Source organism: Rhincodon typus, chromosome 5 (genome assembly GCF_021869965.1).
Source record: "Rhincodon typus isolate 14 chromosome 5, sRhiTyp1.1, whole genome shotgun sequence".
Taxonomy (NCBI): domain Eukaryota; kingdom Metazoa; phylum Chordata; class Chondrichthyes; order Orectolobiformes; family Rhincodontidae; genus Rhincodon; species Rhincodon typus.
In genome coordinates this window covers 83,943,326-83,955,817 of record NC_063336.1, presented here as the reverse complement: position 1 = coordinate 83,955,817, position 12,492 = coordinate 83,943,326, and the positions used below count along the sequence as shown (strand labels likewise).

General features: G+C 41.0%; 1 protein-coding gene across 1 annotated transcript in view; it reads left to right on the top strand.

Annotated features, from left to right (window-relative positions):
* The window catches only part of strn (striatin, calmodulin binding protein), a 126,075-nt gene that overhangs the window by 82,711 nt on the left and 30,872 nt on the right, over positions 1-12,492 (top strand). The window contains exons 8-10 of the mRNA XM_048596436.1: positions 7,322-7,432; positions 9,844-9,987; positions 10,180-10,316. Coding sequence (XP_048452393.1) covers positions 7,322-7,432; positions 9,844-9,987; positions 10,180-10,316 — 392 coding nt within the window. The remainder of the gene's footprint in view (positions 1-7,321; positions 7,433-9,843; positions 9,988-10,179; positions 10,317-12,492) is intronic.

Here is a 12,492-nt window from a genome sequence, read left to right as displayed (position 1 = left end):
CTCCTCCACAGATGCTGCCAAACCTGCTGAGCTTTTCCAGCAACTTTGTTTTTGTTCACTCGATTCATGGCTGGAATGAGTTAATTGCCTTATGAGGAAAGGCTAAACAAACTATATCCTCTGGAGTTTAGATAAATCTATATTAACTTAATTGAAACATGTACAATCCTGTGAGGACTTGAATGGATGGATGTGGAAAAGATGCTTCCTCTTGTAGGAGAATCTAGAACTAAAGACTACAGTTTAAAAATCAGGTGTTGTCCATTTAAGACAGGAAGTTTTTTTTTTCTGAAGGTTGAGTATCTTTGGAATTCCCTTCTTCAAAGGCATTGGATGCAGAATCTTTAAATATTTTTAAGGCAGGGCTATCTAGACTCTTGATTACCAAGAGGTTGAAAGATTATCTGGGGTGTGTAGGAATGTAGTGTTGAGGGTAAAATCAGGCTAGCCATGATCTTATTGAATGGTGGAGCAGGCTTGAAGTGCTGAATGGTCTACTCTTACTAGTTGTTTGTTTGTCTTGATGAGGCTGAATTGGACTGAGTGTCAGGGAGCCATAGCAAAACTCGAGACAGTGGGAGTTGGGGAAAACCCACTTCTGGTTAGTGTCATAGCCAGCACAATGAACGTTTATGGTTGTTGGAGGTCAGTCGTCTCAGCTCCAGGATATCCTTGTAGTCATTCCTTAAGAGAGTATCCTGGGCCCATCCAACTTCAGCTGCTTCATCTATGAACTTTCATCCATCATAAGATCAGAAGTTTGTGCAGTCATCAGCAAATACACCATGTTTAGCACCATTCACATCTCTGTTATACTGAAGTGACCATGTCCAAATGCAGCAAGACCCATACAAAGTCCAGGCTTAGGCTGACAAGTAGCAATATTGTTTGTGCCCACATGCTTGGCAATGGCCATGTTCCACAATAGAGAATATTAATATTACTTCTTAATGTTCAATGGCATTACCATCACTGAAGCCCCACTATCTCATTCTTGGTATTAGCATTGAGCATCAATTCAACTGGACTAACCATATAAATACTGTGGCTACAAAGCACATTAGAGGCTAAGAATCTTGCAGTGGGTAATTGACAACCTGACTCTCTGAAACCAGTGTGCCATTTACAAGGCACAAGTTAGGAGTGCAGTGAATTACTGTCCATTTGCCTGGACGAGTAGTTCCAACAGCACTCAAGAAGCTTGACATCACCCAGAACAAAACAGATCATTTAATTCCCATCCACAACCATGCCCTCCTTCTACCACCGACACTCCAAAGCAATAGTGTGTGCTTTGCGAGAGATGCACTAGGCGGGTGGTGGGAATAAGGTTCTGCTTAACTTATTGAAAGGTGGTTAATGAGCTATCCACAAACGTCCCAACATTGGTATAATTCACGTTCTATTGCAGCTTTGTATACCCAAAAAAATGGTTTACTATTGCCTCGTCCCTTTCTTGAGGCTTGGAACCCTACTCCAGCATGGAATATAGTGGGCTGCGAAGGTGCATGAGTTGCTGACCTCCGATTTCTCTGAGCCTTTTTTCTTGACAAGATGACCTTTTCTTTTTGCTATGTCTTCCATTGCCCATGCAAATAATCCAACTCCATAAGCCACGATGATCAGCAACTGTCTTTCTCTTGGCAGTGGTGATGTTTGCCATTTTCATATCTTTCCTGCTGGTGCTTTTTAAGTAGAAGTATGGACGTCCAAGAGATCATGACATAGAGGCCAATTCATTTTACAAGAGGTCTTTGGTATGCAGCCATTATGCATCTGCTGAACCTGGCCAAGCCATTATTGTGTCATTGGCTTAGCAGAGAGCATATCCTGATAGAATTAGAACACTTCAGGACCTCTAATTTAAAACCATAAAATACAGGAACAGCATTAGGCCATTTGGTCCATTGAGTCTGCTCTACCATTCGATCATAGCTGATCTGTTTCTTAACCTCATTCTCCTGCTTTCACCCCGTAACCCTTGATCCCCTTATTAATCAAGAACCTATCCATCTCTGTCTTGAGTGCACACAATGACCTGGTCTCTACATCCTTTTGCAGCAATGAGTTCAGATTCACCACCCTCTGGCTGAAGAAATTCCTTCTCATCTCAGTTCTAAAGGGTCTTCCCTTTACTCTGAGGCTGTGCCCTCAAGTCATAGTCTCTCCTCCTTGTTGAAACATCATCGTCAAGTCCAATCTATCCAGGTCGCTCAGTATTCTGTAAGTTTCACTGACATTCCCTCTCAACCTTGCCTCTCAAACTTGTAAACTCCACTGAGTACAGACCCAGAGTCCTCAACCACTTCTCATATGCCAAGCCCTTCATTCCTGGGATCATTCTTTTAAACCTGTTCTGAACACCAGCTTATCAATCCTTAGATACAGGGCCCAAAACTGCTCAAGTATTCCAAATGCAGTCTAACCAGAGCTTTATACAACTTCCATGGTAGATCTCTGCTGTTGTATTCCAAGCTTCCACAGTATATCTCTGCTCTTGTATTCCAGTCTTCTTGAAATGAATGCTAACATTGCATTTGCCTTCCTGACTGCCAACTGAACTTGCATGCTAACCTTAGAATCCTGAACTAAGACTTCCAAGTCCCTTTGTGCTTCAGATTTCTGAAGCCTTTCCCCATTTAGAAAATAGTTTATGCCTCTCTATTCTTCTCACCAAAGTGCATAACCTCACACTTTTCCACCTTATATTCCATCTGACTCTCCCAAGTTTTTAAGCAACCTTCCCACTTCCTCAACGCTACCTGTGCCTCCATCTTTCTGTGTGTCATCTGCAAATGTAGTAACAATACTGTCAGTTCCTTCATCCAGATTGTTAATGTATAGCATGAATAGTTGTGGTCCCAACATTGACCCCTGCGGAACTCCCCTAGTCACCAGCTGCCATCCTGAAAAAGACCCCTTTATCCCCAATCTGTCTTCTGCCAGTCAGCCAGTCCGTGCCATTACTTTGCCCAACACCATGGGCTCTTATATAATTTAGCAGCCTCCTTTGCAGCACCATGACAAAGGCCAACTGAAATCCAAACAGATCACGTCCACTGGCTCTCCTTTGTCCAACTTACTTGATACCACCTCAAAGAATTCTAAGATTTGTCAGGTACGATTTCCCCTTGATGAAGCAGTGCTGACTCAGCCCTGTTTTACCATGCATTGCCAAGTACTCCACAAGCTCTTCCTTAATAATGGACTCTGTAAAATTTTACAACTGAAGTCAGGCTTAAATGGTCTATAATTTCCTTTCTTCTGCCTGTCTCCCTTTTTAAACAGGTGTGTTATATTAGGCATTTTCTAGTCCTCTGGGACCTTCCCTGACACCAGTGATTCCTGAAAGAACACCATCCTCGAAACTTCTGCTACTGCTCATCTACCATCTTCCCTGCTAGGCTCCCCATGGAATCAAATCTGGTCAGCTCCTCCCTCATGTCTTATTTGTTAACTTTACTCAATCATAATACTGTTACAGTTAATCTAAGCTTCTCCGTCTCAAACTGCAGGATAAGTTCTATCATAGTATGGTCACTGCCTCCTAGGGGTTCCTTCATCTTAAGCTCCCTAATCAAGTGTGCATCATTACACTTCACCAAAACCAGAATTGTCATTCCCTGTTAGGCAGCAGCTGCTCCAAAAAAACCATCTCGTACACATTCCACAAATTTCTTTCTTGGGATCCACTACCAACCTGATTTTCCCAGTCCATCTGCATATTGAGGTTCTCCATGATTAATGTAATAGTGCTATTATTACATGCCTTTTCTATCTCCTGGTTTATTTTCTTCACCACATCCTGACAACTGCTCGATAGTCTGCACATAACTTCCATCAGGGTCTTTTTCCCTTTGCGATTCTTTCGCTTTACCCACACAGATTGTACACTTTCTTGCTATCAATTTAATTTATTTTCTAACTCGCATGACAATCCTACCCTGTCTGCCCATCTGCCTGTCCTCTCGACAGGATGCGAATCCTTGCGTATTTAGTTCCCAGCCCTGATCCCCTTGCAGCCACATTTCTGATACTCACAACATTGCACCCGCCAATTTCAATCTGCACTACAAGCTCATTTACCTTGTTTTGTATACCATGTGCATTTAAATACAACACTCTCAATCTTGTGTCCAGTGCATCCCTTCTCATAGTTGTCATTTTATCTGCTGTGACTGAAGTTAGATTCGTGATCCTTGCCATGCACTGTGTCCTCCCACTTGTTCTGAAAACTTTAACCTCTGCTAAGCCTCCCCCCACCCTTAACTTTTGTCCATGCAACTGAACTCACCCTCCACTCTTTTAAAGCCCTATCCACAGCCCTAGTTATGCAATTTGTCAGGACTCTGGACCCAGCATGATTTAGGTAGAGCCCATCCCATCAGAACATCTCCCTCCTTTCCCAGTACTGATACCTTTGTCTCATGAATTGCAACCAGTTTCTCCCGCACACGTTCACTTTTCTAATTTTGTTGACCCTGTGCCAATTAGCTGTCCTCAGGTAGTAATCCAGCGATTAATACCTTTCTGGTTTGTTTTTCAATTTAGCCTCTAACTGCTCATATTTCCTCAGCAGAACCTCTTTCCTCTTTCTGCTTATGTTGTTGGTACCTTCATGGACTACGAGAACTGGATCTTTCCCTTCCCACTCCAAAATTTCCTCTGCAACCCAAAAGAGATATCCTAAACCTGGGCACCAGGCAGGCAACACTGCCTTTGGCATTCTCGATCCTGGCCACAGAGAATTGTGTTTATTCCCCTGAATATGCTATTAACAGTTACACCTGCATTTCTCTTTTCTCCCCCATCTTGAATGGCTCCCTTACCACAGTGCTATGGTCAGTTTACTCATCCACCCTACAGCTCCCACTCTTTTTCACACAGGGAGTAAGAATCTCAAACCTGTTATCTCCTGGATCCCTCTACCTGCCTTGTTCATAGTCACACCCTCCTGACCCTGAGCACTGACCGAATTTGAGATAGTTATTCTAAGGGATATGACTGCCCCTGCAACACAATATCTAAGTAACTCTGCCACTCCTTCATGTGTCGCAGTGTTTGAAGCTCAGACTCCAGCTCATCAACTGAGTTGGAATTCCTCAAGCAGCCACCACTTGCTATACGTATGGTTACTATGAACCACAATGGGTCCACAAGTTCCCACATCATAGACACAGCGCATCACTTGACCTTGTATCTCTGTTTTAGTTAGTTAGCTCTTAATTTGATCTTTTAAAAATTCCTATTGGTCTTTTAGTTTTAACCTGTAAATATTTCCCCTATTTACCTTAAATCTGAAAATAACCCATAATAGATAGTCAAACTGGTAGCTGTTACCAAACAATAAATTTGCAATTTTCTTATGATGTCACTGTTTTTGTGCTGTGCCCCGATCCTGAGTTTGAATATGTCCTGTAAATAGACCTCATAAACAACGAACCAAAAAAGCAAACAGAAGGCTCCTCCTCCCTGTGTCCACTCCAAATTCCCTGAATGATACGCTCTTTGAGACTGTCACTCCAGATGTGATCTGTCCTTCCTGACCATGCACAGCTTGTTGACCTTGTTCTGCCAACAGATATGTCTGAGATAACAAAGGTGGAGCCTGTTCAGCCTTTTCTCTTATTTAGCATATGTTATCTAGGCGTCACTACTGTCAAGGAACACGTTGAGTGCACAGGCTGGGTGGACTCAAACTTGGTGTTCTGAGTCAATTTGCTGCTGTTCCACACTCTCAGTCAACTTGAACAACTGCTGCTTTTGTGAAACGTGTTGATTTCAGCATCAATTGACAGATCGCTCGTGATTGCAGAACCTAGATATGTGAAGCTGTCATAGATAACATCCAGTGTCACATTGTCAATGCTGATAGACAGTGATATAGCAGCATCCCAGACATTCACCTTCCTGAGGCTGATAATGACATCAAAATCTTTACAGTTGAGAGAATCTGCCCATTTGCCGCTGTGCTCATCGGTGTATCACAATACTCTGAGGGCTTGGTCCATCTTTGTTCTGGACTTCAGGTGAGCAAGACTGAATTGCTGTCTGTCCTCTCTAGCCTGCTGGGAATCCCATGAACCTCGAAGGATTCCAATGCTCTGATACCCATCATGTTTTGTGGACAGAGGAGATCACATTGAGCAACTTCAGCGTGCAGCCAATTTCTTCAACAACTTGTATACACTGCTGTACTCACATGGTTAAATGCCTTGCAGAGGCCATTGAAGGCAATATATATTGCTGTCCCTTACTTAAGGCATTTCACTTGCAGATGCTAGATTGGAAGATCAGGCCTAATATAAATCTTCCAATTCTGAAGCTACACTAGGATTTGGATGGATGTGTTCAGTCAAGACCTGCAATCTGACAAAGTCAGCATAGGCAAATACTTTTTCCATGATGCCTAACAAGAGATGCCCAATAGTCGTTGCAGTCATTGTGATGACCCATGGTCTTGCACAAAGGGATTTGTCCATCTTACTTAGTCAATTAATCATCATCAAGCATCCATACTTAATGCAGTCCAACATAAATGGAGGTCATTGGAGATGTGTAACCTGTGAATGACCTGTGTTTGCTTGTTCATTTGCTGGGAAATGGGATTTGAGTGGAGATTAAAAACAGGAGTCTGCTTTTAAATCTGTCTTTATAGCAGGTTGACTGTGGCATGTAGATGAATTTAACTTTATCTAACAGATACTGTTGGAAAACCATACAACAGTTGCTTGATCCTATAATATGCAAATTGTTAATATGGTAAACTTGACTTTACAAGCAATGAGAAACCTTGTAATACCATAATTGTAATATCACAAGATATTTATAGTCAGTATTATGGATACAGTGGTGGCTGAGAGCATTGAAGTGGTTTGACAGGTGCTTTCATATATCGATTGTAAAAATCTGAGTTATGTAGCTGCTGTCTGAAATCTAATAGGTGGCTTATGAGCTTGTAGGCATCCGTTTGTTGTTTAGCGTGCAAGTCTCGTGCCTTGTACCTGGAGTGATCAACAAATATGAGACTTGTGTTAGTTGTACTTGAATTAGTCCAAAATTGAGAATACTCCAATATAGCAATGCTTTTTTTTTACTTGATGGTGAATTTTATGTTGGTCATTAATATCTAAATATGAACCTGTCTGGAAAAGGTTACCATGGAACTGAATTGTCATTTGGCTCTAACTTCAAGTAAATTTTGCTACTGGGTTGTTTGCAATGATACTGTTTTTAAATTAATATGTTGGAACTACCATAGTAATAGTGTAAGATTGTTCCATGAAGCGATCTCTGATTTGTTTCACTGTGCTGTGTTTAGACAAGGAAGATGTATGTCCCACATCAGAGAGCTGGGACGTGGACCAGGGACTAATAACCAAACTCAAGGAGCAGTACAAAAAGGAGCGAAAGGGGAAAAAGGGGGTGAAGAGTAAGTGCGTATGAAATCTGGTATACTTTTGGTTCATAAACCCTCTCATGCTGCGATTTCTTTTCAGAAAAGTATCCAGATACTGTTCCTGTTCCTTTAATGCTACCTGCTCATGCTCAGCTACTCTTGATCCTGTGTCTCATCATTGGCTTGGTTTAACTTTCTTTGGAAGTTGCTACCCAAAACTCTTTAATCTTCTTTCAGTTTTCGTCTGCTATTTTAATTTTTGCAATTTCATTTATTATAAAATGGAAATGATTTCAAGCCATAGATTTTGGGTTTGTGTACTGAAGGCCAGTCAAACATCACTAGCGATGAAAGGTAAGGAGTGGAAAAATTCAGAAAATTATTTGGTCAGTAATTAACATAGCTGGAGATCATTCTTCTTCTCAACAGGAATTGATGATTCCTTGGGAGGGGCAAGTTTTCTTTTGAGTATAAGTCTTAATATTGTGACTGGAAGAAAATCTCTAAAATGTTACTGTTGTTGATCTTGGTTTAGCCAAAGTATCAAAACCAGTAAAGATCATAGACAATTGAATTTATCTCAGTAATGACTTGATCGTAGGTACCCAAACCCACATGTGCTTTGACTCATCCAGTTTATCTGTGGGATAGAGAGACATTTCTGGAACTCAGAGGATGAAGCTCTGGATTTGTGTTCGGTTCCTTCTCGTTGCAGATTTGAATCTTCAGTGAAGAAAACCTGAGATAATGGTATCAAATCTGAAAATGGAGCCAGACTGGATGGAAGAACTTCTTTTTAAGCAATCTAGGGAATGTAGAAAGAGTTTGTTCCGTCTTTTACTGTGATCTGACATTTTAGATCTGGTTCTAATTGTATAAAAGACAGAAGACAGTCCTTCTGTTTCCATTTAGCCTTGTGTATGTAATACACCATGACACACATTTATGTAAACCCAAACTTCCTGTTTTATTTAAGTACTTAGGCAGAAAAATTCTGTGTTGAGCTGACTGCAGACTATTGCTTTAAGTTTGTAATACTTTATCCAATAGGCCTTCACGATCAGTCTCACCAAGACTGTCCTCGACATGCTGTAGCGTTCCACAGTACAAACTTGGGGAACAACGTCTCTTCTTTGAACTAGGCACTTTACAGCCTTCTGGACTTAATATTGAGTTCAACACCTTTAAATAGCGAACCATTTCTTCCTTTTTCTTTTAGCTTATTATCATGTCCTCTCCTCCTCCCCACCGCCACCCCCCCCCCCCCCCCAAATCCCAAATACTGCCCTTTCAAGTCTGGCAGAAGTCACACCATTGTTCTGTCATTCTCAGATTCCAATTACTTAATCTGAGCTGCTAATATCTTTTCTCCACCAGTACCCTGCATCAACTACCCCTACACACCAACCCTCACCACCCCTCCCTCCTCCGCCAAACTACAGCATAAATGCTGTCCTGTTCACACTTCACTTCAGCTCTGAAGAGTCATCTAGACTCAAAACGTTAGCTTGCTCTATGTCCATGGATGCTGTCTGACTCACTGTGATCTCCAGCATTTGTTTACGTCACCCCCAGTCAATTTTCTTTACTGGAAGGGAGCTTAAAAAGCAGAATTTCTCACTTCAGCAGTCATATTTTGATTAAAGCCCATCCTTCTGCTTGTCAGATAGTAAAAGTTTCATCAATGTATATAAACTTAGTGTCTGAAATTTATCTGGAGAAAATGTCTATATTCAATTTCTAATTTTCTGCAAAATATAGATTGGTGAACAATCACCAGGCCTGCCTGACAAACGTAGGTAATGTTTACATCACGTCAATGTCAGGTAATGCGTCGTCCTGGCAGAGCAGTGGCCGTAGCATTATATATGCGATCAGAATCCAACTTGGAGTGGTTTGAACATAGTATCACGCATACCTTGCAAGTAGGTACCGTCCACATGTTCAGAATCAGATATCTTTCAAGAGTAACAAAGATATGGTTCAAATAAACAATTTCAAAGGGCAAATCCTATCCACTTTCTGTGCATGCTATACATGCTGGGCGCTAGTGTCCATCAAAATTCAACATAGTTCAGTGCCGTACAAGAGTTTTATCGGTACTGAGATAGAGGAAATAGACCTGATTGATATTAAACTCTTCAAGATTTAGTTTCCCTGTTTCATATTCTATTTGATGGCCTGCTCATTTAGGGATGAAATTAAAACTGCAGCCAGAAATGAAGTACTCCATAACTGGATAATTATAAATATGACCTTTCCCGTGTTTACTTTAATCATTTTTGATTCACTTTTCTACTTATGATAAGGTATTTATAATAAAATTGAACAAATATTTTAAGATCGACATACTTGGAAATGTATAAATAAGCCATTCTTTTCTTCAGAGACAGAGGGATACAGAATCCAACATTACTTTTATTTTTATTTTTGTTTCTTAACAGGGCCAAATAGATCAAAGTTACAAGATATGTTGGCTACTTTAAGAGACGTGGATGAGCTCCCTCCATTGCAGTCTTCAGTAAACTCTCCACCCAGGCCAACTGCCACACGCCTGACTGAGCATGAAGCTGGCAGAACAGAAGAAGGTAGGTGAAAGGGAATCTGATCAACATGGGTAAGCCTGAGATGCTTGTGAATTGATTTATTATCATCTCCATCAGTCATAAGTCTTCTACGCCATATTATTATCTTCATTTATTTTGAGTTAATTTAACTTGTTTGAATGAAAATTTTTGGTAATGAAAGCTTTTTTTTCTTAAAACTATTGTTCTCTCTAGTTGAGGCATTGACCTTTCCTCCGGGAGCAGGAAAATCCTTTATCATGGGTACAAGTGAAGCACTGGAGAATGCATTGGGTCTTGGAGAGTTGGCGGGTCTTACAGTTGCTAATGAGGCAGATCCTCTAAATTATGATGTAAGTTGGAATTTCTGTCAGCTGATCAGATTTAGTTTATAAGAGTAATTATTAATATCCTCGTGCAGGTGAGAATTACTACCAGTGTAGTTTTGTGACCAGCCAGTAAGAGATTGATCAAAAGCTTCTTATGAAGATAACTTTTCATGGTGTTGGGAATTATTGGCAAAAATCTGTTTCTCACTACTCTGGCATTGCACCTGATTCTCTGTAGCGTGATGTATTTAACATTTGATGCTTCTTAACTTATGAAATTGAACATTGAAGCTGATAGCTTGGCTGAATTGGCAATACTCAATTCAGTCAGAAAGCCTTTGTGTTCAAGCCTTACCCCAGAACTTGGAACAGCATAGCAGCACTGAAGGAGTTCTCTGTTGCTGGGGGTGTTGTTCTTAGGATCAGACTTCAAGGAAGCTGTTCCACATAAATTAACTATCCCAGGATTCTAGGTAAATAATAAAAAGTTAAGTGTAAAAAGCAAAATATAAAAGTAATAGGGTAGAGATGGGGAAGGTGGATTTTAACTCCTCCAACATTAGTTGAGGGATCTCCGGTTTAGAGGGTGCAGAATTCTTAAAATGCATCCAGGAAAGCTCTTTGAGCCAGTATGTAAAAGGCCCTACAGAGAGGGGGCAGTCTCAGACTTGATTGTAGGTAACAAAGCTGGACGAGTGGTTGAAGTATCGGTGGAGGAGGATATTGCAGATAGCGATTATAAATCTGTTATATTCAAGATTGTTATGGAAAAGGACAAAAACTGGCCTCAAATCAAAGTTCTAAACTAGACGAAGGCTGATTTTAATAAGATCAAGTGTGATTTGGCCAGATTGGAATGGGAGCATAAGCTTTTAGATAAATGTGTCAAAGCGGTGGGGTGCATTTAAAGGAGGAGATGGGGCAAGTATAGGGCCAGCATGTTCCAATAAAGACAAAGGGTGGGACCAATAAATCCTGCAAGCCCTGGATACTAAGGGATATACAGGTCTGGATAAGAGGAGAAACAAAAGGAGGGCTTTTGGCAGATACCAAGGGCTTAAAACAGCAGTTTTAGATGAGTATAGAATGTGCACGGGGAAACGTTAAAAAGGAGAGCAAAAAAAGACTATGAAAGTGTAATGGCAGGTAAAATCAAGAAAAATACTAAGTTAAATTACAAGTGCATTAAGAATAAAAGTATAACGAGGGAAAGAGTAGGGCATGTCAAGGACAACAGTGACCATTGTGCATGGAACCAGAGGACATGGGTATGGTTCTAAATTGTCCCTCTCACTAATGAGCACTGACACAAAAAGGGGATAGAAATTGTTGAAGAGGACTATGATATTCTTAAAGAAGTTAGCATAGACAGAAAGGAGGTTCTGACTGAACTGACATAACTTTAAAGTAGATAAGTATTCAGGGCCAGATGAAATGTAACCCAGGCTGTTGATTGAGACGAGGGAGCAGGGGTGCTGGCAATAATGTTAAATTCCTCTGACCACAGGAAAGTTGTCAGAGGACTGGAGGACAACCAATGTTTGTACCGTTATTTAAGAAGGGAGGAGGGGTAAACTAAGAAACGACAGGCCAGTCAGTGTAACTTCATTTGCGGGGAAACTATTGGAAGCAATTCTGACAGACAGAATTAATCTGCATTTGGAGAGGCAGGGATTAATCAAGAATAGTCAACATGGCTTTAAGGGGAGGTCATGTCTGACCAACGTGATTGAAGTTTTCAGAGGTGACCAGGTGTGTAGATGAGAGCAATGTATTTGATGTAGTCTACTTGGACTTCAGCAAGGCTTTTAATAAGGTGACTTTTAATGGGTGACTGATAGCACAGGTAAGAGCCCATGGAATCCCAGGAAATTTGGCAGTTTAGATCCAGAATTGGCTGTGTGGTAGCAAGCAGAGGCGGTTAGTCAAGGGCTGTTATTGTGACTGGGAGTCTGCATCCAGTGGGGTTCCATGGGGATCAGTTTTGGGACTCCTGCTGTTTGTGGTATACATAAAAAATTTAGACTTGAGTGTAGAAGGGTTGGTCAGTAGGTTCATGGACAATACAAAAATTGGTGGAGTAGCAAATAGTGAGGAGGATAGCCTTAAATTACTGGACAGGCTGATCAGTGGCAAATGGAATTCAATAAGTTTGAGATGACGCACTTGGCAGGCCAAACAAGGCAAGGGAATATATGAT